The sequence below is a fragment of the Balaenoptera musculus genome, chromosome 7 (assembly GCF_009873245.2).
Source record: "Balaenoptera musculus isolate JJ_BM4_2016_0621 chromosome 7, mBalMus1.pri.v3, whole genome shotgun sequence".
Taxonomy (NCBI): domain Eukaryota; kingdom Metazoa; phylum Chordata; class Mammalia; order Artiodactyla; family Balaenopteridae; genus Balaenoptera; species Balaenoptera musculus.
In genome coordinates this window covers 5,323,407-5,350,504 of record NC_045791.1, presented here as the reverse complement: position 1 = coordinate 5,350,504, position 27,098 = coordinate 5,323,407, and the positions used below count along the sequence as shown (strand labels likewise).

The 27,098-nt window shown below is 61.3% G+C and overlaps 1 protein-coding gene across 4 annotated transcripts in view; it reads right to left on the bottom strand.

Moving 5' to 3' along the window:
• Positions 1 to 673: 673 nt before the first annotated feature.
• HS6ST1 (heparan sulfate 6-O-sulfotransferase 1) overlaps positions 674 to 27,098 on the bottom strand; it is a 44,051-nt gene continuing 17,626 nt past the window's right edge. Inside the window, exons 2-3 of one of the 4 annotated variants that reach the window (XR_005020616.1) lie at positions 1,821 to 4,791; positions 674 to 1,427 (exon numbers count right to left, since the gene is read on the bottom strand). Coding sequence is in view for 1 of the 4 variants with exons in the window: in XM_036857996.1 (XP_036713891.1) it covers positions 4,083 to 4,791 (709 nt within the window). In the remaining 3 variants the exon portion in view is untranslated. The other 3 variants (XR_005020618.1, XR_005020617.1, XM_036857996.1) reach the window with 3 other exon arrangements.

Here is a 27,098-nt window from a genome sequence, read left to right as displayed (position 1 = left end):
ATGGGGAGGGATGGGGAGGGATGGGGAGGAGGCCTGGATGCAGGAGCATCCAGATCGAGACCGTGGGAAGAGGAGGAAGAGACCCTCACACCTTAGGGTCTGAACACAGCCTTTCCAGAGTCTTGTGTGCGACAGCGCCCACTGGCGGAACTGCAGGGGCCGGTACCCAAGGCCCCCGGTCCTCCACTTGTCCAGCAACGGCCAGCCCTACCCGCAAGCACAACGGATCCGTTTCCATGAAGAAAAAGCAGTGAGACCCGTGATCACATCAGGACCCAGACATCAAGGGCCTCCCTCCCCGTCCTGTGGGACAGAGGACCACCTCATCTGCGCAGCATTTACGCCCCAAACCTTTAACTGAATCTGACCGTGAGAAAACACACGCAGGCCTTAAGAGAGACAACCGGCCTATACTAAAATGCCAACGCTAAGACAGACGAAGGAAAGGGGCGGGTGGGGCTCTGTCTAGCTAAAGGACACAGTAGAGGCGTGACAGCTGAGCGCCGCAAGGGTCACAGAAATATTCTGAGGACATTGTATGGACCACTGGAAAATTTGGATGCGGACTGTACATCAGCTAATATTATCTTATGTTAAATTTTAGGAATATGATAATGGTTTTGTGTGTGTGTGTATGTGGCAGAATGTCATTCCTAGGAGGTACATGCTGAAGTATTTTGAAGTATTCTGGGGACTGCAACTTCCAATGTTTCAGAAAAATGTGCGTGTGTCCACGTGCACGTGTGTGATGCGTGTGTGCAGAGACAGAAAACGAGTGGGAGTGCAGGATAACAAAATATGACACATGTTAATCCAGGGGAATCTCAGCTAAGGGTTTATGGTGTCCACGACCTACTCTTTCAACCTGTCATTTGCAATGTTTCAAAATTTGCAATGTTTCAAAATTTGCAATGTTTCAAAATTAAAGTTGAGGGGAAGGAGGCTCAGAAAGTCAGCACACGCTGTCTGCATTGCTCTGTCTTCCCTTAAGCGGGCCTCATCTTTTCAAGTCCTATAATTAATGACTGGTAAGTTATTCTTTTTTTGGTCACGCCGCGCGGCTTGTGGGATCTTAGTTCCCTGACCAGGGATGGATTCTGGGCCCTCGGCAGTGAAAGCGCCGAGTCCTAACCGCTGGACCGCCAGGGAAGTCCCCAAGTTATTCTTTGCGGTGATGACAGTCACATTTCTTACTTTCGCAAAGCAAGGCTGAGTGACACAGTGTGTTAACTCCTCTCGCGCTGGGCCACCGCCTGCTCCTGAGGGAAGCCCGTCTGCTCCTGTGTGATTCCTGCAAGCTCACAGATGCTCATTTCGAAAATCAAACCGGGACGGCGCCACGCCAGGCGCGTTGCTATGTGACCACAGACCACACACACCAGCGTTCCTTTTCAGGGTTTATTTCATCTGCTAACATTCATCTTGACCTAGACAAAAACAATTAGATGATTATGACTTGTGTTTCCATCATCAACTCATTTTTTTGTATGAGTCACCAAAAGGTTTCTTCTCAACACTTTTTTTTTTTTTTAATAAGAAGCTATAAATAAATAAAGCTTTAAACGCTCCTGGGTTCAAGTTAAACTCTTCCAGTTCCCAAAACGTTCACAGACTCATTGTTTGGACAGTTCTCTCGTCCCTCACGCCTCCTCCAAGAGAGGCCACCGGAGGCCTGGGGTGGTGGGAGCGGGGAGCTGTCTGCTCATGGCACGTCTGCTCCTGTCCCTCGGCCCTGGGAAGAGCCCCGGGGAGGCCATCCCTTCCCGGGAGCCCCAGCCCGTGGTGCTGGAGGAGATGCTGCAGGCTCAAGAAGCCTTTACCTCAGAGCAGGCGTCCTGAGCCGGCAGTGCTGCACGGGAGACCCGAGTGGCCGAGGGGCACTGCCAGCCGGTGCTGTCACTGGCACCCCTGCCTGGATGCTGGCCGGAGCCAGGACCTCCTTCCAGATGCAGTGAAGAAACCGAGGAGACCGTGTGACTTGGGACAACGGGCCATGAGTTAAAACACTCCATTATGTACAAAACACATCCTGCACTCGGGCCCACACCCCCAGGAGCGCACCTTGGGGAGGGCTGCTTGAGCCAGGCCACTGGCCGGGTGCCCGGGGGGGCTCACGCAGAACGGCCTTCCTCCCGGTGGGAGGCCACAGCAAGCCCCTAGCGTCGCAGGTGCTCGTGCGAGACCCCAGAGCTCTCGTGAACGTGTCCCACCCTCCTCCCTGGAGCACGCCCGCCCCAGATGAGTATCGGAGCAGACCCCCATGCTGACCTTCACACCCCTTTAAAAGAGCCACCTGAGCGCTCACCTCCGCAGCACGACGTGTCCGCTCTCGGGGGCCTGCTGACTGCGCTGTCCTTGGACTGCAGGATGAAGTGGCCAGCGCAGGAAGCTGGAAGGGGGGGGCCCTCAGGCCAGACAAGCAGAGACTACAGCTGCTGGCTCCTGGGTAGCCACCTCATGCGACAACACCCCAACCCTTCCAGCGCTTACGGAAGGGTCTCGGCTCCCACCCCCTCATTCCACAGGAGGGCAGCTCGGGTGGCCAAGGGGAACCTGGGGCAGGGAACCCTGGCAGGATCTGCCCAGGAGGCTGCCGGGGGCCCGGGGCCCTCACCACCCTCCTTGAGTCGGGCCTGCAGCCGCCGGGCACGCGTGCTTCCTCTCCTGGGGAGACGGGGTGCCCTTCCACCTCGGGCGTGGGGCTCACACTCAGCTCCCCAGAACCAGGTCTCGGGCCTCAGGTCTGGGGGTGCACGTCCTGAGGCGACGCTGGCCTGGCCTCCTCGAGCACAGGAGGGACGGGCGTGGGGCAAGTGTCTACAATGGACTGAACATGGCTTCTCCAATCTGCAGGGCTGCGGGGAACAGGCCTGACCAGCTGGTAGGGGCAAGGGCGCAGGAAAACGCGGGGAGAGCCCAGGGTCGTGGGGCTGTGTGTCTGGGTACTAGGGGAGCCACCCAGAGCTGTTTCTTCCAATCCTGGAGGAGAATCTGAAAGCCCGAGTACCCTTTCCTGGCTGTCCTGAACCACCATGGCCCCAAAGTATGGCTCGTGGGCAGTGGCTGTGGTCTGCAGCGTTCCAGCCAACGGAGGCTTGGCTGAAGTTTATACACGGGGCTGTGGGGGGAACGGGTCTAAGTCCCACCTAAATGTCCAAGTCATGGGCTTGGGGCTGGGGGCAGCCCACTAACAAAGCCCAGAGGGTCAGAAAGGACAATGCGGGCAGGGAGAGCTCTTGATTTCTGTCCCCCTTCCTGTCTGAGCTGGTCTGGCTGGGAGGTCTGCCTGGACCCAGGTGGAAGCATCCTCACCTACGGCCTTCCTACTCCTGGGATGCCCTCCGCCCATGCAAGGGGGCAGTGCAGCACGGGGCCCATCTCCCCACAGCGCCCCTCGGTCTGGGGACTGAGGAAAACGGGGTGGGGGACCCCAGGTGATGTGCTTTGATCTCTTGACCCGAAGCATGAAGCCACACTGTGGGTTTTGACCTTGGGCTAGAGAGGGGAGTGGGCTTCCCAGGGGCTGGACTAGAGTCTTCTTGGCTTCAGACGGGGTGGGCCCTGACCCTGAAGATGGGTGAGCTGGGAGCTCCATTCCTGAGGCTACCTCAGAGGGCTGCTGTGTCTCCATGCAGGCCTTGGGGCCAGGGGTTCCCTGGAGGCTGAGCTACCTGTGGGGGGTGGGGTGGGGGAGGCAGCGGGCGTGTGCCTGGTGGGCGTGACCACACACCTGGCCTGGCAGGTCCGCCTTCCACTGCACTGGATTTTTCTAGTCTTCAAACCTGTGGCCGTTGTGACCATGAGGACGGGAGAGCGGGGACATACCTGCTCCCAGCCCTGCAGGCCTGGTCGGGGGGGTCCTCCAAGCACCCTTCCCTCTGACCCAGAGGGTTCCCACGTTGATTTCTCAGAGCCCCGGCCTGGGAGGGTGGGAAGAACTGACCCACCAGGCCCACCCCTTCCCCTCCCTCAACCGTTTGTCCGTCTTCTGGCGAGCGGACGGGGGTCCTCTTCCCACGGAGTTCTGGGGGCCGTGTGTGTCGGTCAGTCTGTCTGGTCCCACCTGCCCCCGCCGGCCGCCACTACCACTTCTCGATGATGTGGCTCATGTAGTCCTCGGTGGGCACGCGGCCGGGCTCCTCGGTGTCCCCCCGCGGCGGCGCCTCCTTGGCCCGGTGCAGCAGGCGCTCCTCGCGGCTCCGGAGGCGCTGCTGCCGGCGCTCCAGCTGCCGCCTGTACTGGTAGCGCTGCTGGAAGAGGTCCCTGGCGTAGTCGTAGAGCTGCATGTCCAGGTCGTTGAGCTCCTCGATGCGCCGGATGGTGTCCTCGCCCACCTCCACGCCGCCCGCCCGCGTGCTGTTGTACTGCATGAAGGGACGGATGAACTTGAGGTTGAACGTCCGCTCGAACAGGTACTGCGTCTTGCGCTGGAACTCGGTCAGGCCGAAGAAGGCCATGCCCCGCAGGTTCTTCTTGGCGCTGTCCAGCAGCAGCTGGGCCCGCTTGCCCTCGGGGATGAAGGACAGGTTGTAGCAGCCCACCAGGCTCAGGTCGGCCAGCATGCGTACCTGGCGGTTGCTGGCCAGGTTGTAGGGGCAGTCCATGAACTCCTGCAGCGTGCAGCCCGACCAGTCGGTGCCCTCGTAGCAGGGCGGCAGCTCCTCGGGCGTGGGCGTGCGCCCGTCGCACATGTGCAGCGATGTCTTCCACGTGGCCCCCCGCTGCACGTGCCGCCACTCGCTCAGGTAGCGGGACACGGGGTCTCGCAGCAGGGTGATGTAGTAGAACTTCCTGCAACGAGACGGGAGCGGGGGGTGAGGTGAGGCCGGGGCGCCAGGCAGGGGTGGGGCACGCAGGGACCACTGGGGGGTGAAGGAGGGGGGAGGCTGCAGCCCTGAGTCGGATGGCTCTGCTCAGCGTCTACGCTATGGGACCCCCGGGGAGTGGCTTCACCTCTGAAATCAGCCATCACATCTCAGGTCTTCAAAGGGCCACTGCTGAATGAGAAACCCAGGTGTGAGATGTGATGTAACCTGCAAAGGTCTCAGGCCACCACCACAATGCCGAGGGTGACTGCTGCAGTCTCCTGCAGGGCCCAGCCCTGGTGCCCTCCTGAACCCTGGCCCAGGGTCTCCTCTGGGGCCCTCCCCCGAGCCCCAGGCGTGCCCTCCTGCCTGCTCGCACCTTGGGAGGGACAACCTGACTTTGCCCTGCAGGGGGTGGAGGAGAGTGGTCTCAGAGTCCACACCACCTGGAACCAGACGTTTACAGAGCTGTCACAGTGGCAGGCTTGGTGCAGCCCAAGGGGCCACTGAGAAGTCACTCAGTCCCAGGCTGCACGGCAGGTCTGGGTCAGGGCCTCCCACTGGGCCCACTCCACCCCAGGCTCCTGCAGAGGTCCAGTGGGGGAGGGGCACCAGGAGACCACCCAGCCCCCGGGGTGAGCCGTAACTCATAATTTTTATCGTCTCCCAGGAACTGTTCCAACCCCCAAGGAGTTGGGCACCGATGCCACCTCCCCACGCTGTGGGTAAGGGGCACCCATCTGTACCATGGGAGAGCTGACTCAAGGAGGGCTGTGCCCCCTTCTCCCTGCTCCCTCGGGGTGAGAGGCAGCCGGGATGATTCAGGTCCCTGCAGGGTGTGCTGTGATGATCGGCCCCAGTGCCAGGAACTGTGATGGGCCTGGTGGGTGTGTGTCGCCCCAGGGGGGGTTTGCGGCTCTTCTCGGAGCCCCACCTCCAGGGCTGGCAGAGCAGCTGCCTGAGCAGGTGGGGCAGGTCCCAGGCCGAGCGGAACCAGGGCCTGGGGCGAGCAGCCTAGAATGTCCTCGGAAGTGGGCAGCAGGACCCCACTGGGTCCCACACACCACTCCTGGGGGGGATCCCTCCCCCCTTCCCCGGCCCTTGCCCGATGGCAACATGGAAGCTGCACCCACACTGCCCCCTCCTCACGGAGGCCCAGCAAGAGCAGCCCTCACACTGCCCTCTGGGAAGCCACGGGGGCACAAGACACCTCGCAGGGTCTGGCAGTGCCCTGATCTGACCGCATCTCCCAGGGGACAAGGGGGGCCTGGGGTGCGGGCATGATAACTAGCAAGGGCGAAGGTGACGGGGTACCACTGGGGGTCACCCCAGCCTAAGGGGGGGCCCATTCAGAAAACCGCAGGAACGGCAGACAGCGGCAGAAGGCCCGGGCAGAGGGCACCCAGGGGGCTGGGGGAGGGAGTCCGCAGGGAGGAGAGAGCAGGGCGGGCATCCTGACTCCTGAGCCCTCCGCGAAGCCGGGGTTCTCCCGTTTGTGCCTCGGGCCCCGTCAGCTCTCACACGCCCTGCCCCAGCCCAGGTGCTGACAGCGCGCTCCTGGCCTCTGCAGGCGGCTCACGTCCCAGCCCCTGGGGTGGGGTCAGGGTGGCTGGCAGCCCCAATGTGACCCCCTCACCCAGCTCCTGTGGAACGTGCCCTGGTGGCTCTGGCTGCCCCTGGGAGAAGAACAAAGGCCCACCTGTGCCCTCCCAGCTCCTCTCTGACCACTGGGACCGCCCCCCCCCCCCGCTGGCTCCCAAGAAGACACCCCAGGGCCTTTGCACGAACTGTGTCCTCCCTCTATTTCATCAGCTGACTCTGACTCATACCCTAGACCTCAGCCAGAGCCACTTCCCAGGGAAGCCTCGTCCTGCAGACACAGCTCCCTCTTGGGCTTCTGTCACAGTGGTAGCTTTCCACTGAGCTCTCAGCTCACCCCGCGGTAGGGAGGGGGCGGCGGGGAGCTGGTTCCTGTGTGTGCGCTAAGCAGGGCCATGGTGCCCCCCTGGGGACAAGACTGGGAGGGGCCAGATGGTCCAAGACAGAAGGTGCCTCTGGGCAGGCCCCTCACACGGCACCTTCAGCCCCCGGAGGAGGAAATCAAGCCTTGAGAGGTTAGGCAGCTACCTGGAGGCCCCCAGTGGCTTCAGCACTGGGGTAGGGCGGGCGGCCCCGCTCTGCAGACCCTGGTTAGGGGGACTGGGACCGGTGACAAAGACCTTCAGTGTAGCCAGGGCGAGGAGGTCAGCTCATCCCAGGGCCAGCCTTCTAGAGACCTAGTATATGACATTTATAAGCCCTGACCACGACAACTGCTTCTAAAGAGGCCACGACAGACAGGCAGACACAGAGCTACACCTAGAAACACACGTGGGCAAACACAGTGCTGCGTGCAGGCTGCTGGCACACACCGCGTCCACTGCTGAGCCCGGCTGGTCCCGTGTCCTGTCCTCGGCCCTCCCCGCCCCGTGTGCACACGGGCTGGCCAGCGCGGTGGAGTCTCCTGGACACAGAAAACCAGAGTACGACGTGTCAACGGACAAAGATTTGTCTACGTGGCCCCATCGAAGCCACTCGGGGTTCAACCTGGTTGCAAGGTGACCTCTGAGGGCAAGAACTCACGGTGCACAGCGGGGCACCAGCGCCCGCCCCAGCGTCTGCGTCCCCACAGGCCTCTGCAGTCACGTAGGCCTGGAGTCCTGCGTCAGCACTTGCCACCGCCCGCCACGAGGGCAGGCTTGGAGAAGTCCAGCTGCCCCCCAGACCCTCACAGATCTCAGTGCACCCTTGAGAGGGGGACGGGGCCGCTCGCCCTCCTGCGGCGTGCTGGAGCCAGAGCCCCCTGAGCCCCCGTGCTCACGCTGAGCCCCGCGGCTGCCCTGCGCACCACATGGGTGCTGAGCGGGGCGGCCTTGCTCCTTGCTGCATCCCCGGATGCCGGCCTGGCTGGACAGGAGCAGGGCCTCGCCCACGGTGACCGGGGCGGGCGGTGTTAGGATGGGGCGTGCTGAGCCTTCTCTGTTCAGGACGGTGCCAGGCCCTGGGCCCCCGATTCTGTCCTCCCAACACGGCCTGTGGTGGAGACTAAGGGTCCAGGCAGACCCTAGACCCTGTGCGCGGGGCCAGCCGCCCCTGGTCACTGCCCAGCCCCCGCGCTGCTCCTGCCTGGACGGCACGGGAGCCCCTGTGGGCGCGCACTCCTGTACTTGCTTGGCCTCCTCAGCAGCGCATACGCCTGACCCCCCACCTCCGCGTCCCGGTCCACCCCGGCCCTTGCTTGCTCTGCTGTCATGACACAGCAGGCACCCGTGGCCACAGGCCTGTGCCCTGGCCACCCTCTGTTCAGCACTCCTGCTCCCGTCTCACTCGCTCTGCCCTCCCTTGCCCGTTAGGCACATCAGCAGACAGGGCAGCTTTACCGGCTACTGCAGGGGGAGCGAGGGCACTGATCAAAAGTGAGCAGAGGGCAGGTGTGGCGGGGGCAGAAGACCCCCCAGACGACCGACCGTCCACGTCCAGGCAGCTCCCTGCCCAGGACGAAACCAGATGTGTGTTCTCTGGAGGCGCTCATGGCTCAGAGACACGAGGAACTGGGCAGGGGGCCAAACAACGGCCTGCCCGCTCATGGGGGACCCAGCCCCTGCCCCAGCCGCACCCCAGAGGAAACTGCAGGGTTTCTGCCCCAGAGCGAAGTTCCCCCTGCACTCACATCTGGGGTCCTCCACAAACAGGGGGCCTTCTGCCTCTCACCCTCCAGCAGGATCTGCCCATCCAGGCCGTCCAACTGCTAACCAGCAAGGGTTCCAGAAGGAGGACAGAGAGGACATGGCGGAGGAGATGATAAAAGAAACAATGAGGAGTCAAGCACCTAACTCATTTAGCGTGAAGTGGCTCGCCCACTGCCCAGCAAAGGAACGTGGAGACCAGACCCAGGATTACAGACATGACCCAGGAAGCGCGTGGACAGAAAACCAGGACACGTAAAGAGTGGGACTCAACTTCTCTATGGAACACCATACGCTAAGAATCGATGGAGCGATGGCTTCAAAATGCTGATGGGAAATAGACCAACTGTATCTCATACCCAGCCAAGCTTCACACCCGTGAAGGCTTGGGAAATTTATTTTCTGTGAATCCTGGTCTAGGAAGATACTGGAGTATGTATCTCATATAGTAGATGAGAGAAAAAAAAAAAGTGTGGGACACAGGAGCTCGAACCCAGGAGAGATCCCAGATGTCCACGGGGCATCCCGCTGGGTCTGCCAGGAGCAGAGGGACAGGGCTTCCAGAAAAAGGGGCACAGACAGATTACCTGACAAAACACAGCACTGGTGGGAAAAACGAATGGTAGGTACATGGCAGATCTTCGGAATCACCTGGAAAAAACTGAGTCTCTGAAGATGGAAGACAAAGCAAGTAAAAAGTAGGGCAGTCGTTAATTCTAGGGAAATCGAAAAGTTACATAAAAAAAAAAAATGAAGTATGCTACTAGGCTCAGAAGAAAACAGTGGTTTTAGAGACATCATGATATAAACAGCGGTAAGTGATTGAATAAAAACTTGAGCTTTAACTCTCCTTGGAGAATGGGTGGGGTGTGGAGAAGGATAAGGGCATAAGAACACTTCATCTATCAAGACAGAAAGTACACAGATAGCATTTAAATCAGTGAAACAAGAAATAGCACTATACACGACTCAGAAACATGGAAGTCAATACATGAAGACTACCAAAAAGAGCTGCAAGAGGGTCTTTGGGGAAGCTGGAAAGGAAAAGGAGATCTGTTGGTTTTTATCATAAACCGCTTGGAGCTATTTGTCTTTAAGCATGTGTGCATTCTTGTAACTAAAAACACTAAAACAATGTGGAAACTGGCTTAAAAAAAACACACGGAGAGACGCTCCCCTTCATTAGTCATCGAGGGAACAGCACACTCAGCCACAACGTGATACCCACTGGAGCAGCAAAACAAAGTGGGGCAAGGCCAACTTGTGACAAATGCTTACTGGGACAGCTGTTGTGGAGTGACTTCACGGGAAGGCGGAAGGCGCACACACACACTCACCCCGTGACCCTCACACTCACCCCCCCCCCGAGTCCTCTCCTAGGCACACATCATGGGGAAGCCTCGTCCACGCGCCCTGGGAGATGTGGACAAGACAGTCCACAGCACTCTGCTGGTGACAGCCCCAAACATCCGCCGCAGAGGCATGCGTACACAAACGGGGTGTATTCTTCCAACAGAACGCTGCTCAGCAACAAACAGGAACAAACTACAGCTACTCACGGCAACTCGGGTAAATATGATGAATAAGACGTTGCAGAAAGAATGCAAATTAAGAAAATGTATCAGAGTGCAACAATATGGTTTATCAAGTTTTTAAAAATAAAACCAAAGAAAATGCTATTTAGTGGTACGTACGTATGTACTGAAAACAGTGAAAAGAAAAAGGTGATGAGGTGATACACAGGAGCCCTCCAGTCAGAGCTTAGCCTTGGCGTCTTGCGGGGTGGCGGCGGGGGCGGCAGGGACCGCGCTAGTCCGTGGTGGCGTCCATGGCACTGATCACGCCCTTGTGCTTAAGGCAGGAGCGAGGGTGCAGGTGTGCATCCTGTGCTTTATTCCCTAGGTACGTTCACGCAACTTCTTCTGTATTTCCCAAACACTGTGTGATCAGGAAAGCAGTTTTAAAACCAAGGTTCTCCAGGGCAGCCTGCGAGGCCCCTGCTGGCCTTGCAGGTGGACAGCATTCTTGCCAGACCTGGGGCCTCAGTTCCTCAAAGCGTCTCGTTTCCCCTCCCACCTCTGTGCCAGCCAATTCCAGGTGTCTGCAGCCCTTTCCTTACCCCTGACCCCTTCCTACATGCCAATGTGAGTAGGGAGAGGCTCCACGGGGGAGGGGAGGACCCCTTGGGGGCATCACCTCTGGGGACCGTGAGGGTGGCCAGTCTTCTGGGTCAGTCGGGGCCGCCCTGTGGCTTGTGAACTAACCACATGATAGCGAGTCAGCTGCTCCTGCCTCCGGGAAGGAACCACAGCTCCTCCGGAGCTGGAGCTCCCAGCCGATGGCCGGCTTCCCATCCAGGAGGGCCTTGGGGTGCAAACAGGGCCAGCAAACAGTGCGCCCCACCCCCTAGGGCTCCCCTTTCCTGCTGCCGATCCCAACGCGGGAGACCAGGGACCCTGTTTAGTGACTTGTCGGCAAGTTATGCTCTGTCAGGGTGGGAGGCTTCTGGCACCTTCTGCAAGCACAGCCCTAAGCCACATCCTGGCCTAAGTGGGAGCCCATTGCACCCCAACTTCCAGGGCAGGTCTCCGTGGAGCAGGGCTGCCCGCTACGTCCCAGGACGGACCCAGGGAGCGGCACAGACACGCCCCAGCCCAGACCGTCCTGCCTGTGAGTTGGCGGCAGGATTCACAGCGCTGTCACCCTAGCGGGGCACACACTGGGACCGGAGGGGTGACAAGGAGGCCCTGCTCACACCTCTTCCCCTGAAGCTTCCACCACTGGCCGCTCACCACCATCTAGCCAGCCAGCCGGCACCCCACACGGTCCACTGCTGGTGGCAGGACGTGGCATGAGGTCGTCCCTCTGCAGCCGTGTGCAAGGTCACTCGGGCCGCCACCATGCGCCACACCTCTCCCCAGGGTCTTCACCCCACCCTCTCACCCCAATGCGGGCAAGCTCTTGGAAGGCAGGCCTGTGTACTGGGGACACCGCAGTGCCCTGCTCAGCGTGGAGACAGCCCACGGCATCCAGGGCCGTGGACGCACAGCAAAGGACATAAACCAGCAATGCCCACAGGGCCCTGACAACGGCACCAGTGGCCACAGCCAACAGGCTTGCGACGTGCCAGGCAGAGCCCGGGACCCAGGCACTTCTCCCCTTTCACAGAGGATAAGCCCAGGCTCAGAGGCGGGCAGGGCTCTTAGAGCGCTCTGGGCTGGGTGGGGCGGAACCAACAAGGGCAGTAGGAGGTGATGAATGGCACCGCTCACCAACGGGGCAGGTCAGGAAGGCTTCTCAGAGACGGTGGGGACACAGCCCTTCGTGACCTGAGAAGGGGGCAGTACAGGCTTGAGGTGCAGGCGGGGCCGGACAGAGAAGGGTCTTGTTCATTTACAGGAAAACAAGCTCTGATGGGAAGTGGCACAGAGTGCAAAATTCACATGGATTCAAAGACAGAACACAGGACTTCAAAGAAACTTCATGCCGTGAAACAATTCTAGCCTGCCCGGTCTACAACCACTCCCAAGAGCCCACATGTGAACCGACCGCGTCATGCTTCCTTGCATTTAATTATGCTCTGTTTAATGCTTTCTGCGACCGTGGCTGTTCTGACATTTTTGTGTGCCCTGGTTCGGTGCATCCCACAATCGTGTACATCCTAGTGAACAAGGAATGTGTTTTGTTCTTGGGTGCAAACACTGCTGTCAGGGAGTGGCCAGCTCTAAAGTTTTAAGGGTCTGAGTTCTCACGGGACCAGCAGCCTGGAAGCCCTGCTTTATTGATGACAAACACTCAGACGGCCTCTGGGAAAATTCTGCAAGGTGCAGCTCTGCACTCCTTCCTTGGAAGGTGACAGCTGCGAGGTGGCTGAGTGGCAGGGGCTGGGGGGCCTGCCCTGCCGCAGGGCTGGGATCAGGGAGAGGGCCCTTCTCACTGTCCTCAGAAGCCCCTCCCCCTCCTGCCCGCTGTTGTGGGCATCGGGCGAGTCGGAGGCCACAGTCCCGACTGGGAGGTCCGCTCCGTATCCCGCGGACTTTATCAGTGATGAGGAAACCGGGCTCGCAGAGGCCGGTGGCTGATACAAGCCTCGGAAGCAGAAACGGCCCCTCCCCTCGCTCGGGTCACACCCATGGCTGGAGGAGCTTCCCTCTTCTGCCCCAAACCCCACTCCTGACCCTCCTCCTGGGAGCCGGGAGCCCGGAGCCGGAGCCCAGAGCCGGGGTGGGTGCACAATTCTGTGGCTGGGTGAGGGGCTGGATCAGCAATCACGTTTCCAGAAGGAGTCTGCTCTAAAGAGCAGGGCTGAGATGTGGCAAGTCAGCTGCAGGATGCTGGTGGCACGCCGGCCATTACAGGAGACACGGACGCAGAAGTCAGTGGCAGACACACACGACGGTCCTGCAGCCAAGGGCGCAGATGGTCACAAGGCTGCTGGTGTACAGAAGGGCCTGTGCCTGCCGGTGCGGAGACAGAAGGCACTACTAAGCGGCTCTCAGAAGAGCGAAACTATGGATTCTCCCCAACATTTTATTATGAAAAACTCAAACTTAAAGAAAAATTGAAAGGTCAGTGAACACTCATATGCCCAAATGGGTGACTTTAACATTTTTTGGGATTTCCCGGGTGGTCCAGTGGTTAAGAATCCGCCTTCCAATGCAGGCGATGCGGGTTTGATACCTGGTCAGGGAACTAAGACTCCACACACCGCGGGGCAACTAAGCCCACGCACCACAACCACTGAGCCCACATGCCACAACTAGGGAGCCTGTGTGCCACAACTTCTGAGCCTGTGCACCACAACTAGAGAGCCCACACGCTGCAACTACTGAGCCCACGTGCCACAACTAGAAAGCCCACACGCTGCAACTTCTGATCCCACGTGCCACAACTAGAAAGCCCACACGCCGCAACTACTGAGCCCGCGTGCCACAACTAGAGAAGCCTGTGTGCCTCAATGAAGACCCAGTGTGGCCAAAAAAAACAAAAAAAACCCCAGAAAAACAAAAAAACCCGTTTTCTTCTTTATATCCTCTGTATTGCCCGCGGTGAGCACACGTCATTTACATAACTGAAGTCAAGTAATAAAGGTCATAAAACATCCCTGTTGCTTGGGGTGCAAAGAGGCCATCAGAAAGGGCCAGCTTTGCAAGCTCTGTGCTCACGTGTCCTCTGTGATAGGACGCCAGCTGCCCCCTCCGCTCTGGGGGATCCAAGGGCAGGGCTTTTGTGAACAAGGTTCTAACTCACAGGAACAAACTCAGACCCTGAGACGAAGCTGGATTTTTCTACCAGTGCTAGCAGAGCTGCAGCTCCCTAATTGCGGGTGAGGACTGTTATTTAGGATTAGAATTACAACCTTTTCTTTTTTTTTTAAAGAAATACTGTTGTATTACTTCCAGATATACAGTCACTGAAAAAAAATTAATGCCATAGGGGGATTGGCTTCACTGCCACTTTCTCCCCAAGGACGAGCTTTGGGGTCCCAGAGCAGCAAGGGAAACTCTGTGAGGGGTACCTGAGGCCCTCTCTACCCCAACTCCATACTGTGGTCTCCCAGGGCCCAGGAGTCCCTTCATGAGGACAAAGGCCACACCGTGAAGCCAGTATCCAGACGGTTAATTTTCAAAAAACCATACTCTGAGAGGTCTCCGGAACTTCAGAGGGAGGACCCCGGGCAGAACTTGCCATGGGGCCTGCTCAGGTGTGCAGGAGCCTCCCAAAGCCTTGCTCTGATGCCCGTCCCACCCCAGGGCCTGGGGAGCATCCCAGGGCGGGGGTGCCGGCTCGCTCACCAAGGTCCGGGTCCCCCTCCCAGCAAGAAGCTGACACCCTTCGGGAGGTCATGGCGTGAACCACCTTGGTCACTAGGTCACTGAGCTGGGCCCTCGTCAGCACTGCGTGCTGCTGACCTCAGGCCAGGTGCCCCCCGGAGCCCACGGCCTGGAAGCGCCTGCTGCCCCCGACGGCCCCCTGGCCTTGGACAGTGCTGCAGGCGGGTCAGGCCAGCTCCGGGAGCGCGGCTCACGCCACAGAACAACGCAGCACAGAACCCAGATGAGGGATTTGAGGCCTTCGAGGAAACCCAAGCCTGATCTGGCTCTGACTCCCACGGTGAGGTGGAAGCAGCTGAGTGCCCGTGTGGGCTGGCTGTGTCCTCCCCTTCCTGTGACAGGAAGGCACAGCTCCCCAGGGCAGGGCCCAGCAGCTGTCAGCTGTGTCACCTCCCTCTCCTCACCACGGCTGAGTGAGCAGTGCGGGCCCATGCGAGGGGAGCCAGGTCGGAGGAGAGGCGGGCCCCGCTCTGAGCGGCATGGGTGGGGAGCCGGACCACCCCCGGCAGCACAGGAGGGAACCAGCTGATGGAACGGACAGCCTCTACCGGCTCTGGCCAGCACTCACCTCCCTGCACCAAAGCACGGCGCCCCTCCCGGGTACCTGCAGGAAAAACCCAGATCCGCAAGTGCTGAGATGGCAGTGCAGGCTGGGGAGCCCCTCTCCAGATGCAGGTAGGAGATGCTGGCCTCAGGCCTTTCTTCCTGGGCAACGTGTCTGCAGAGCGGCTGTGAACTCATAGCTGTGATTTTTGTCGATTAACTGACTCTGCTTCCCAAAATACCCGGGCTGGGAGAGCAGCCCCGCGGCATCAGTGGTCGGGTGCTGTGTGCACACAGGTGGGCCACTCCTCCCAGAGCCCCTGCGCCCCGGACGCCCAGGGCAGGCAGAGCCTAAAGCCGACACAATCCTTGGCAGGACCAGAATGGAAGCTCTGGGGCGGGCGCAGGCCCCTCGCTGGTCGTCCCAGCTGGACGGGTGGCGAGGAGAATGCCGGCCCAAGGCCACCTGGGCATGGGAGCCCTGTCGTCCTTCCCCAGCAGGGGGCACGCCCGGAGGCATGTGCCCTCCGCAGGCTGGGGACCAGCTGGCCTCACAACTCTGCTCCCTGCCCCGCCCACCTCTAACAAGGTGGGAAGGCCCTTCCTGGCTCACCCAGGGAGCTGAATTCTTACAGACAGCGGGGAGAGAGTCCAGCTACTGGGAGTGGCGCTCACGTGGGCCCCCAGGTGGCTCCACAGGTTTAGGAAACAGCATGGAAATCCCTGAGGAGGAAGAAGCCCAGGAAGTGTCTTGTAGCCAGGTGTGGCTGTGTGACTAAGCCTGGCCATCAGGATGTCTTTAGAGACACCTCCCCCCCCACCACCATTCTCTTCCTGTTGGCTGGAACATGCATGTGACTACAGAGGGCCAGCAGTCGTCTTGGACCATGAAGCAGAAGCCTTGCTTTCTGGGGATGGTAGGGCCAGAGAAAGAGCCTGGGTTCCTGGTGCGTCTTGCGGCTGCACCACCTGCCTGGCCTGCCTACACTGGGCTCCTTTTCAAAGAGAGAGGAATAAATTTCCACCTTATCTTGGTCTCTGAACCTAATCCATCTACTCCAGGACAAATGCACGAGGACCCAGGCACGATCAGTGGTGAGGCCAGCCAGGTCTGGGGCGAGGCCTGGGGTATCAGAAGTTCAGTAATAACTGCATTAATTTAGTGAACCCTCAAGGCTTTACCCTGGTCATCCTGGACACTGCCAGACACCCTACAGGAAGAAAATGTTCCCATTTTGCAGATAAGGAAACTGAGGTCCAGAAAGGTTAAACAGCAAAACTGGCCACAGAGCTGGCTGGTGGCAGTGCTGGGATTGGAGCTCAGGCCCCCGGAGCCTGTAACCGCCTGGGGAGAACTGGTCACCTGCTGAGCCACAGGCCCCAGAAGGCACATGAACACGTCACCTGGCAAGGTTGGCCCTGGCCACCTGCTGACCACTTGCCAAACAACAGTCAGGAGTGGTGGTATTTTTAACTAAACTATGGACACAATTTACGATCCACTTCCTTTAAAGTACAGTGAGTTAATTAAGAGTCAGAGTGGTCTGCATAAAGAAAAAAACACATCCAGACCTGCAGTGAGGACGAACCAGCCCTGAGATGAACCACTTTACCCAGCAGCTGTGACCGTCTTCCTGATGGCCATCCCGGGAGGGGAAGAGCCAAAGTCCTGGACTTTGCCCGGCCCTGGACTTGGGCACCTTGGCTGTGGGATGCGGGGCGGGCCTCCTGGACAGGTTCTCCTCTGGTTCCAGCCCCGCTCCAGCCCTGCCTCCTGCTGGCTGATGACACTAATGCAGACGCAGAGCTTGGGGGAGGGCTTGACTCTCACGGGCCCCGTGTCCCTGCCAAGGCAGGAGCGGCAGGGCTGAGAGCCGGACTGCCGTGAGCCCGCACTGAGCCCGATGCCTCCGCGGCCCTGCCCCTATGCCCTTGCCCCCCACCCCAGGGGGAAGCCCGTGCCCCCAGGAGCTCCCACCTGAAGGAGGAGGGCCTGGCTGGAGGCCTACGGGCCACGTGGGCCCCCAGCTCCAGATGCAGGCCTTCCTGACCACCTGCTTCCAGGGCCTCCGGGATTCTGCGCCTGGAGGGATGGACACGGCTCGCAGGGGAGTGCTGGCCTGGCCCCCGCACACAGTGCGCCCACTGCCCCAGGGCCGGTCTGTACAAACCGTTGGGAGGGGGCCGTCAGAGTTGCATGGAGGTGCCAGCAGGACCCAAAAAGGGAGTGGGTGAGGGTGAGGGGGGGCTGTCTGCCCCCGGGCTGGGGGACCCGGGGACGGGACCTTCCGGCAAGGCCTCCACAGCAGAAGGCCCCTCCCCAGGCATCCTGCACCCGCACATCTCCTGCCAGGAGGCTCACACGCTGTCTCCCTACCCACTGGGTGCCCTGGCTGCCCATCACTGCCTAATGCTGGCTCAGAGGGGCGCTGCTGGGAGCTGAGAGCCCCCATCCCTCCCCTGGGCCAGCAGGGACACACGGGCGCTGTCTGTCCCAGTAAGGAGGCTGAGCACGTACGAGACAGTAGGACGAGGACGGAGGGAGCTTTGCATCCTGTCCCTGTGACGTGAGGCATCCTCGCAGAGGGGGCGGGTCAAGCGGCAGACTCTGCCGCCCCTCCCCCCGTCCCCGCCTCCACACCGGCCCCTCGGGGCCGTTACCACCTCCTGTGCCTCCCAGGCTCCTGCAAGGATCGGGTGAAAGGAAATGTGTCAAGCAGCCCTGCAGCCCAGGCGATCCACCAAGGTGAGGGACTCGCAGCCCGGGCAGGTCCAGAGGCGCGGAGCTGGGGGACCACATCCCTCTGCGTCCGGGATCAGCACTCTGCCGGGGACCCCACGGCCCCCTCCCATTGGACTTTTCCTTTCCTCCGTCACAGGAGCGCGTGCTGTGTGTGGGACCGATGCAGCCCTGCCCTCCTGCAGCATCTGAAGGGCTGGACCTGTGACCGTCAGACACCCAGATGGACAAGTGCCAGGAGATCGGGTGCCTGATGCCGGGTCGGGTCCGGCAGGGCCTCTAAGGTGTGACATCTGACCTCAGCTCTGAAGGACAGGGAGGAGGCGGAGGCCTGGCAGAGGGCAGGGGTGGGGCTGAGGCAGCATTCCTGCAGAGGAGGCCCAGGCCAGGCGGGGGGCGGCACACCACGGCACAGGCTAGTTCATCTAAGTGCACAGGTCGGTGAGAGGCAGAAAGGAGGGCTTGGTTTCAACGAGGAAAGGACGTTGTTATCAAACCGTGGGAAAAAAGGAAATTTCCGTCCTTGTTTCAGAATTCCAAGTGGCTGAAAACATCCATATGAAGGAAAATCAGCGCTCCTAGTTCAGGCTTAGGAAGCACCTCTGCAGTCGGCTTCCCCCTCCCCTGACAGCACCTAGAGTTCCGTGGGCGGATGAAAATCTTCCCTTGATTTATACACAACGTCAGCAAAATTTCAGGGAAGCAGAGCAGACTACCTCAGCCCCTGGCTCCGCGACCCAGAGAATCCGAGGCACTGCCGACTGGGCGGGGGACGGCAAGGGGGTCCCCAAGGCAGGAGGGCCCCCCGAGTGCATTCCAGGGGCCTGCAGCCCCTGCCTCCCCCTCAAGGCAAGGACCCCACGTCTGCAGGAAGCTCGAGCTTTTCCTCCCCAGCCCCCTGACCTTCGTGATCCCACTGGACCCTCACAAGGCCCCCCAGGACAGCCACGAGGTGAGGGGGGGCGTGTGACTTAACCACCAGGCCAACACACGCTGTGGGGAGCTGTGCGCACCGAAGGGAGGAAAGGCCCAAAGCCAGAGCTGGGTACCACGAGGGGCAGAGCTGGTGGCCGCAGGTGTGGCTGCAGACTGGTCCCGCCTGGGCCTCCAGCCAGGCCCCCAGCACGTGTGCCCTCCTGGCTCCAGCCTGCGTGCCGGTCACGGTCACTCTCCATTCCTGACCAGGGGTGACCGCCCTGCAAGAACCTCTCAGTGGACACGTCCAGCACTGGGGGCTCGGGTGCCCCGCCCACGAAGGGGCAGGTGAGGTCTCCTTCCCAGATGCACGCAGGGACAGACCGCACTGTGTCTGGCAATGGCGCACAGACCCACGACAGACCTCCCACAGCACTGAGGGATGCCGAGGGACCCAGGATGGACGCCAGGCCCCTGACCACCCCTCCTGGCAGGTGACCAGAAAGGCTGCGGCTGCCGGGGGTTCTGGGAGCGCTGCCCAGGGTCGGGGCCACAGGAGGATATACTGGCAATGTCCTCCCAGCTGAGGCCAGGCTTACTCTCCACCCACCCAAGCACGGGCCTTTCCAGAGGTGTTCCCTCCAATGAGCAAAGGATGGCTTTCTGGGAGCTTGTCTGCTGTTCCCAAACTCTGAGGTTGGCCTCAGCCTTGGACTCTCGACTGAGTGTCACAAGTGGTGCCCCTCCGGGCTGTCCGAAGGCAGTAGGGGGCCTCCCTCCGCCCCCCAACTCCACCAGGCTCCCGCCTCGGCTCCCGGGCAGTGCTCCAGCTAAGCGGGCGCTGCTCGGGAGGTGACCCAGACCGGCACCTCCGGGGCCCCGCGGGGCTGCCGTTCACATTTCGTGCCTGCCCGCCTGGCGCTTTCTGGCTTCCGACACCAGCGGGGAGGCTTCACTTCCACCTGAACACGCACGGTCCCGCCCCGGGGCAGAGGGAAGGTGACCGAGCCCTGCTCCGTCCCCGGGTGGGGACGTGCGCTCGCCGACTGGGCCTGAGACCTGCCTCCAGGCCTCTGCTGGTGCTCGTCCCCCTCGTCCTCCCAGCCTGTAACCGCAGACCCGCCGGGGCCCGAGGAGGGGGACGCCGAGGACCGGGAGCGCCGCCCCGGGCACACAGCACGCACGCCCGGCTCCCCCTCCTCCCGCCGTCCGCCGGGCCCCGCCAGCCTCTGGGTCTCCGTGCCGGGGACGCATCCTACGGCAGTCAAGACCCAGCACAGAAGGCCCACGCAGCAGGGCACAGCTCAGTGGACACTGCCCCCGCCAGGTCCCGAACAGTTCAGGGCCTAAAACGAGCTCAGGGAACTCGAAACCTGCGCCCGGTGACTCCACGGCGACAGGGAGAGCCCTTCTGGGGACTCTGCAGTGACACAGGAACACACGTACGTACGCGTGATGAGCAGAAGCGCCACGTCAAAGCTCACGTTACAACCTGACGCCAGCTCTGGAAAACACAGACACTGGGCACAGGGGAAAGACGGGGCAGAAACACAACACGCGCCAAACGAGGAGGGGGCTCGTCCCCGGGCCTGGAGCTCTGGGCAACCTTTTCTTCTGCTTTCAGTTTTTTGTATTTTTCCAATTTTATACAACCAAGCCTGTATTACAAATCAAACAGATTAAAGGCCTTCAGTGTACCTGATCTAACCTGATTTTCTCACCAGAGGTACGGAGTCAGAGGCCTGGGAGGCCCTGGGCCTCCCCCGTGGCTGTGCAGATGTCTCCAAAGCCCCGAGACCAGCAGTGATCCGCCTGTTTGGGGGTCAGGAGGGCCTGAGCTGGTCTGGGGACCACTGGGGGCATCCATGGTACCCCCTCCAGGCTCAGCCTGCTGACCCCACGGCTGGGGGCTGGCTTCACACCCCACAACACGCCTGCTCCCACGAGCGAACCCCTGCGAATCCCCCTGGTTCCCTCTCTCGCGGCCGCACGGAGCCTGTGCACGGAGAGGAGGGGTCTGGCACGTGCCCCCCCGCTCCGCGCACACACGTGCTCCCACACAAGCAGAGTCGGCCAGGGGATGATGGCCTCACAAGCTCTTTGAACAGAAACTATTTTTCCCCAGACACAGAAATCCGGAGCCGAAACGGCACACCCCAGGCAGAAGCCACGTGACGCCCAGATTGACCGCAGTGCCCTGCTTTCTCCCGGCCTGCGGGCCCTGCGCTCCGGGAGGAACAGCCACCCCGTGAGCTGGGAGGGCAGTCACCTCAGCAGTGACCCTTGGTCCCGAGGGCCAGAGAGATGGACCTTTCCAGAACCAGGAACCGCCAGGCCACCTCAGGGGCCCCTCCACCAAGTGCTTCTGTGGCTGGCGGTGGGGCGTAGCTGGCACACACTCGCTTTACTCCTGCGACCTCTGGGGCGGGCACTGCTGCCAGATGCCCTCTGCAGACGGGCAGACTTCCGCCGCTGAAGTTCCCCAGTTATCAGGGGCGTCCACCCCCCGTGCCTGTGTCTGCCGCTGACTGACCCCAGACACAGGGTCTCCAGGAGGAGCTGGGGCAGGAAGCACCGGGAACGGGGCTCCCTACCTGCCACGAGCTCGGCCACTTAGCTGCTGTGTGGCCCTGATGGGTAACCCAAGGAATGTCTCTGCATCTGTTTCCTCACCACATGATACAGACACCATGCCCCCCACACGAGGGAGGCCATCCGGGGACCTCCAGCCCAGCCAGAGGGAAGGAGGGGAGGGCCAGGAGGGAGGAAACAGCCAGAACGAACTCATCTGCTCTCGCCAAGCGTGGGTAGGGGCACCGGGAGAACGTGCAAGAGAGAGAGAGGGAGAGAGAGGGAGAGAGAGGGAGAGGGGCGGAAGCTGTCAGTCAAATATAAACACCACAAGTAGCCCCATAAACTTAAAAACAAAACAAAACAAAAAAACAAAGCAGTCGTTAAAAATCTTCCTACGTGTTAGAACAAGAGACAGCATATACCTACTGGCACGTATGCCAAGATGACAGATGTTAACAAGCAGTGTGTCTAAGTGAAAGCGCTCAAGTTTTACTACTATTTCAACTGCTTTGTAGGTTTGACATTTTTTCAAAATAAAAAGTGGGGGGGGGGACGATTCCTACAAAAAACATTTCTACCCAATTTTAAAAGAACAGATTATGCAAACTCTCCTAGATACCAGCAAAGAAATGCACATCCTCACCCCCAACTCATTCTATGAGGCCAACAAAATCAAACACGTGAGAAGAAAGGAAAATTACAGCTCTTTTCATTCTCAATATAGACGTAAAAAACTGCAAACAGAAACCTTATCAAATCAAATCCAGCAGAACATATAAAAGCTAAGACACTATGACCAAGTCACGTAATCCCAGGTATGCAAGGATGGTTTAATATGAGAAAATCCGTGTATCTGATTCATCATGTCCATGGATTACAGACGTCAACAGATGTGTAAGAAGTGCTTGCTAAAGTTAAATAATTATTCATGATTGCAAGAGGATTCCCTTAACCTGATAAAAGTATCCAAAAGAACCCAGAACCAAGATGGTCTTCGTGGGGAAGAGTCAGATGCATTTCCTCTAAGACGAGGAATGGGGCAAAGATGCCCACTCCCCGGGCCGCGACTCTCCACTCCTGCGATAAAATGACAACAAGGAGCCTGTCTGTCCCCCTCGTCTCTGCTGAGCACCTGCGTGCAGGCTCCGGGCTGGGGCTTCACCCTCAGAAGCTGGAGGCGGGAGGGGGCTGCTCCGCAGGCCCTGTGCTCTCTGCTGGGTCCCGGAGCGCCTGGTGCTAAGGGTCTGGGTTGCTCTTGGAGGGCTGAGGGCTCTGGGGGTTTGGGCCAGCCACGCAACCGGAGCAGCAGTGGCCGTACTGGCCTGCATCCTCTCCGTGCTGAGCCTCCTGGGGCCTGGGCCTTGGGCAGGGGGGGCCCCAGGCCCCAGGTGAGCTCAGCAGGTACGTCAGCCAGAGTGCCCGCTTCTGAGCGAGCTCAGCGGGCTAGCTTCTGGTCCCCCGAGGGAGAGGCCCTGGCCGCATGATCTGGGGTCTCCAGAGGCCGATGCCCCGTCTGGAGCAAGTGGAGTGGGTGCGCTCACAGGGTGGCAGGATGGGGGCCACGCCTCTCCAAGCCTGTTTCCTGTTTCCTGGCACCGGCCTTCGCTGCCTTCATCGGCTGGCCCCTCCTCCGTCTGTGGGAGATGTGGGCGTGCTCAGGAAACAGAGCAGGCCCCTGGACAGGCCCGGGGTGGGGGGAACAGCCCCTGCAAGGATGAGTTCTAACAGCTCTGCCCTGAGCGCAAAAGGCCCTGGGCCCAGAGCCTGCTCACGCTTCATCTGATTTGGCCGAGGGGCCCATGGGTGCGTTTCTGCCCAGGCAGAACTGTGCCTCCCAGTAAACGGTTCTCAGCCCTCCCTTTCCTGCGTCCAACTCCCTCATGGCCCAGGATCGTCCGAATGTACACTCCTCCCTTGGCCTTCCCTGGGCGAACCATCCCCTTGCCGACCTCCTTGACCCCAGGGTGGCCGCGGGGAGAGGGTCTGGCCCAGGAGAGGGCCTCTGCGTGCCCGGCAGAGGAGCCTGGGCCTGTCTGGGGGTGGAGGGAGCCAGGTGGGGGAGGCTGAGCTGGGCAGCGGTGAGTAGAAAGGCCTGGGCAGAAAGAGCTGGGGCAGGAGGCCAGTGGGCCGGGGCTGAGTAGGCACCAGGCCCTCCTACCGTCACGGGGACCAACTTGGGTGAAAGGGGTGTGACCTGAGAGGGGCCATCCCCAGCTAGCCATGCCCGTCCCTCCCCGGAGCCCAAGTCTGGCAGGACAGTGGCTTGGACGGGATCCCGGCCCATCTAGCACCACACACTCAGGCCTGGCATTCGAGGTAGGGACGCCCACACCACATGCAGACGAGGAAGCAGCGGGCCCAGGCCTATACCAGCCCGGACACAGAAACACTCAGGGCTTGAGCCTTGCACTAAAGGGGAAAGTGTGTTTGGTGCCCAGGAGCTCAGGGACCTGCTTCCCAGGAGAAGCCGGCAGAGAATGCCCATCAGCAGGGCTCTCCAGGCCTGGGTGAGGGGAGACGACAGGGGAGGACGCCAGCGTCCAGGCGAGCACCCTATCGCTGGGGGAACGCTGACAGTCTAGCTGGGAACCCCGGGCATGACGCCAGCGTGAACGGGCGGTGCCAGCACAGGAGGCCAGAGCTCCCCTGGCTGTGGGCGCTGAGCAGAGGCCCGGGCTGTCCTGCAAGGGGTGTCCCGGTGCTCAGGTGGGGACAGTGGTGCCCCGAAGCAGAGGGAAGAGCGTTTGAGGAAGTGAGTGCGGCCCTACACTCGGGGCGCTCTGCGGGCCGCAGGCCAGGGCACGAGGTGTGGCTCACTGGGGGCGTGGGGGCGGAGTAGGGGGGCGGGCGGGGTGCAGTCAGCTGGCAGGCTCCGTCTTGAAAAGACGGCCTGATTCACACGGGAGGATGCCCGAGACACAGGAGATCCCGAAAAAGGCCACGCGAGGGGCTGCGGCCGGGCCTCTGCCTGGGCACACCTACGCCTCTGGCCACTAGCGCTCCTCCCCTGGGGCAGCAGACAGGCCCCAGCACCGACAGGCCGCTCACCCTCCCACTGCGGCAGCAGGCAGAACCCGGGGCCCCCCTCCCGGCTCAGAGGCAGGGCGTGGCCAGTGTGCAGGAACCTGGGGGGGGGGAGGGGAGGAGCCCAGGCTCAGAGACCAGGGTACCTCGGGACCCTGACTGTGGGCGTCAACCCCCTCAGGGCATCTCTAGGCAAGTCCAAGGGGCTGCAGCACAGGGTTATCCCCCCACTGCAGGGCAGGCCCCCCGCATCTCTTTCCCCCAGACACACAGGGTCATGCCAACGTTCCCACCTGGACACATCTGCCTCCCCAAGGTTCAGGGCGGGCAAAACCCATGGCCAAGGCCTGTCTGTGGGGTTCCTGGTGGGCCTGGCCCGCTGGGAGCTCAGGGCGGGTCTATGGAGAGCCACCCCACTGCCGCTGACCCCTGCGCCTGGCACAGCTGAACCTGGGCCCAACCCAGCCCGGGTCCTCCCAGCACGTCTGAGGGACTCTGGAGGCCCTTGGGGTTATCTGGAGACACAGGCCCTTTTCAGGACCGAGGCCCCCGTGCCACAGGAGCCCACTTGGGCTCACCACCACCTTGGGAGCAAGGGCTGACAGGCCAAGGGAGGACCGCATGCCTGCCACGACCAGGTGTGGCCCATGGCTGCCTGCTGCGTGCCAGGCCCCCGGGGGAGGGGGCTCCCTTGGGGATCTGAGTCCAGGCTGGCCTCCCTCCCGTCTGGCCCCGTGCGCGTCACCCACTGTGCCAGCGCCTGCCCCTCCCTCCCACTCCTGCTCTGAGCCCGCTCCTGCTGCAAAGGGGTCCTGGAGGCCACCCTGGGTGTACCCGGGCCCACGTCTGGGGTCCTCTGTGTGGCTGCAGGCCCCTCAGCTGGCCAGGACCGGAAAGCTGCTGTCTCAGGGACGCCGGCGGAGCGGCTCCCCTGCTCAGCAGCCCTCCATGCTGCGCTCTCCTGCCCCAACAGCCAAGCCCTCGGTGTGGGCCGGGGCCCCCAGGTGGACCAGGCACCCCGGTGCCCGACGGCACGTCCGCCTCCTTGCCGAGGCGCGCTGCTCCCCAGTCCTGTTCCGGGGACCCTCCTCCTCCCCTTTTTCCCCTCGGACCCTCTCCACCCTGGCCCACCTCTCAACTGTGGCGTGGCACACAACGTGGGGCTCTTCTCCTCTCCTGGCCTGTCTCCCACTAGCCTGGCCCATCTGCGCAGGTCCCCAGGGCCGGCACGGGGCCTGAGCGAGGACTCAGAGAACAACTCGGGCTCGGAGGCTGGGAACGCACTGACCAGGGAGCGTGACGCTCCCTCCCGGAGACGTCGAGCAGAAGCCGTCCGTGGTGGTGACCTCGGCCACCATCGCCCACCCACCGGGCAACTGCCTGGCGCGGGGTGGGGAGGTCAGGAGAGCAGCTTCCGGACTTCCCAGAAACCGCAGCTCCCCGACCCCTAGGGAGGAAGGGGCCCTCCAGGTTGAAGCAGCAGCTGCAGTAGCAAACCATGGGCCCCCAGAGACCTGGGGATGGACCCCCTGCTGGCTGAGGCCACACCTCAGGGTGTGTGCAGCCCGCACGGAGAAGCAGGGTGGGCCTGGGCGCAGATGGCACCCCCAGGACCCAGAAGAGGAAGGCGACGCAAGATGGGGTTTGAGTGCGTCCTGGAGGGCAGGACAAAGACCCACACCTTCTGTGCCCCAGGGCCGATCCTGCCTGGGGCTCTGGGGTGAGGCGTGAGGATACACAAGGAGGGGGCCTCACTGCCAGGCCCCAGGAGGACTCAGAAGTGGGGACACACGCATCTAAAACTTCTCACAAGGAAGAAGAAAAACATGGCCCAAACCGTGTCTGGAGAGTTAGCCGAAGGGCCGTGGCCTCCAGCCCTCCAGGGCGCTGCCGCGGCCCTTCCTGCCGGATGAGAAGGCTTCCCACTGTGCGTCTGGGGCCTTGGCTGCTGAGCGACGGCCTCAGAGGCAAAGGCCCCTGTACTGTCCCTGATGTGACACCAACCTTGGTGGGAATCAGGAAACAGGAACGTGAAGGCGACAAGCCTGCAAGTGGCGCCAGCTGGGCCGTAAATATCCTGCCTGTCGTCCAGAGCCCTGCGCCCAGGAGGGGAGCGGTAAGTCCACTACGGCCTGAGACCCGGGAGCCTCCAGAGCCACAGACGACCCTGTGCAGGGATCCTTCATAAACCCCGGGTGCCCGAGGCCACAAGAGCTCGGCACATGCTCCCAGCACCCCCCAGCCCGGCCAGCATGGCGCCCCGGGGACGGACAGGCAGAGAGGACACGGGGGCGGCCTGGCACACAGAGCCCACGCGTGCGCGGCGGCCTCAGGCAGCACAGACGTGGCTGCCTCCCGGCTGCCCACGGGGGGCTGAGGAATTAAGAACCAACCTGCGAGGTGCGGAGGGATTTGCGTGCCACACAGGGCAGGGGTCTGTGGCCACGACGAGACCCAGTCAGTCTCCCAGCTGGCCTCGGACCATGAAATGGCCACACTGAACGAGGCAGAAGCTGAACTGACGGTGCTGGGGTTCCCAGGCTGTGGGCCTGGCCCCGGTCGTGGGTCCAGGCTGAGACCACCGCAGGGCCAAGCACACCGCGCAGCCGCCGTTCCTCAGCTCAGCTCTGGAGCCAGTGGCGGGGAACTGCCCTCTCCTCTCTGCACCTATCCGGCCCCTCTGCTGGACCCCTGCCCCAAACTCCACATAGCGCTGTCCCACACCCCAGCCGTCCCCAACTTCTGGGCCCACGGAGTCTGAACTTGGCCTTGTCAGACTCCTCCCGAGACCCCAAGCAACTCCCACCCCAGCGCTTCTGCACCACATTCTGGACCGTCCTGCCCTAGGCTGTGACAAGTCACCAACCAGAAAAGACGACGTGTTGGTACGGATGCGGAGAAACTGGAACCCTTATGGGCATTCTTGATGGGAAAGTAA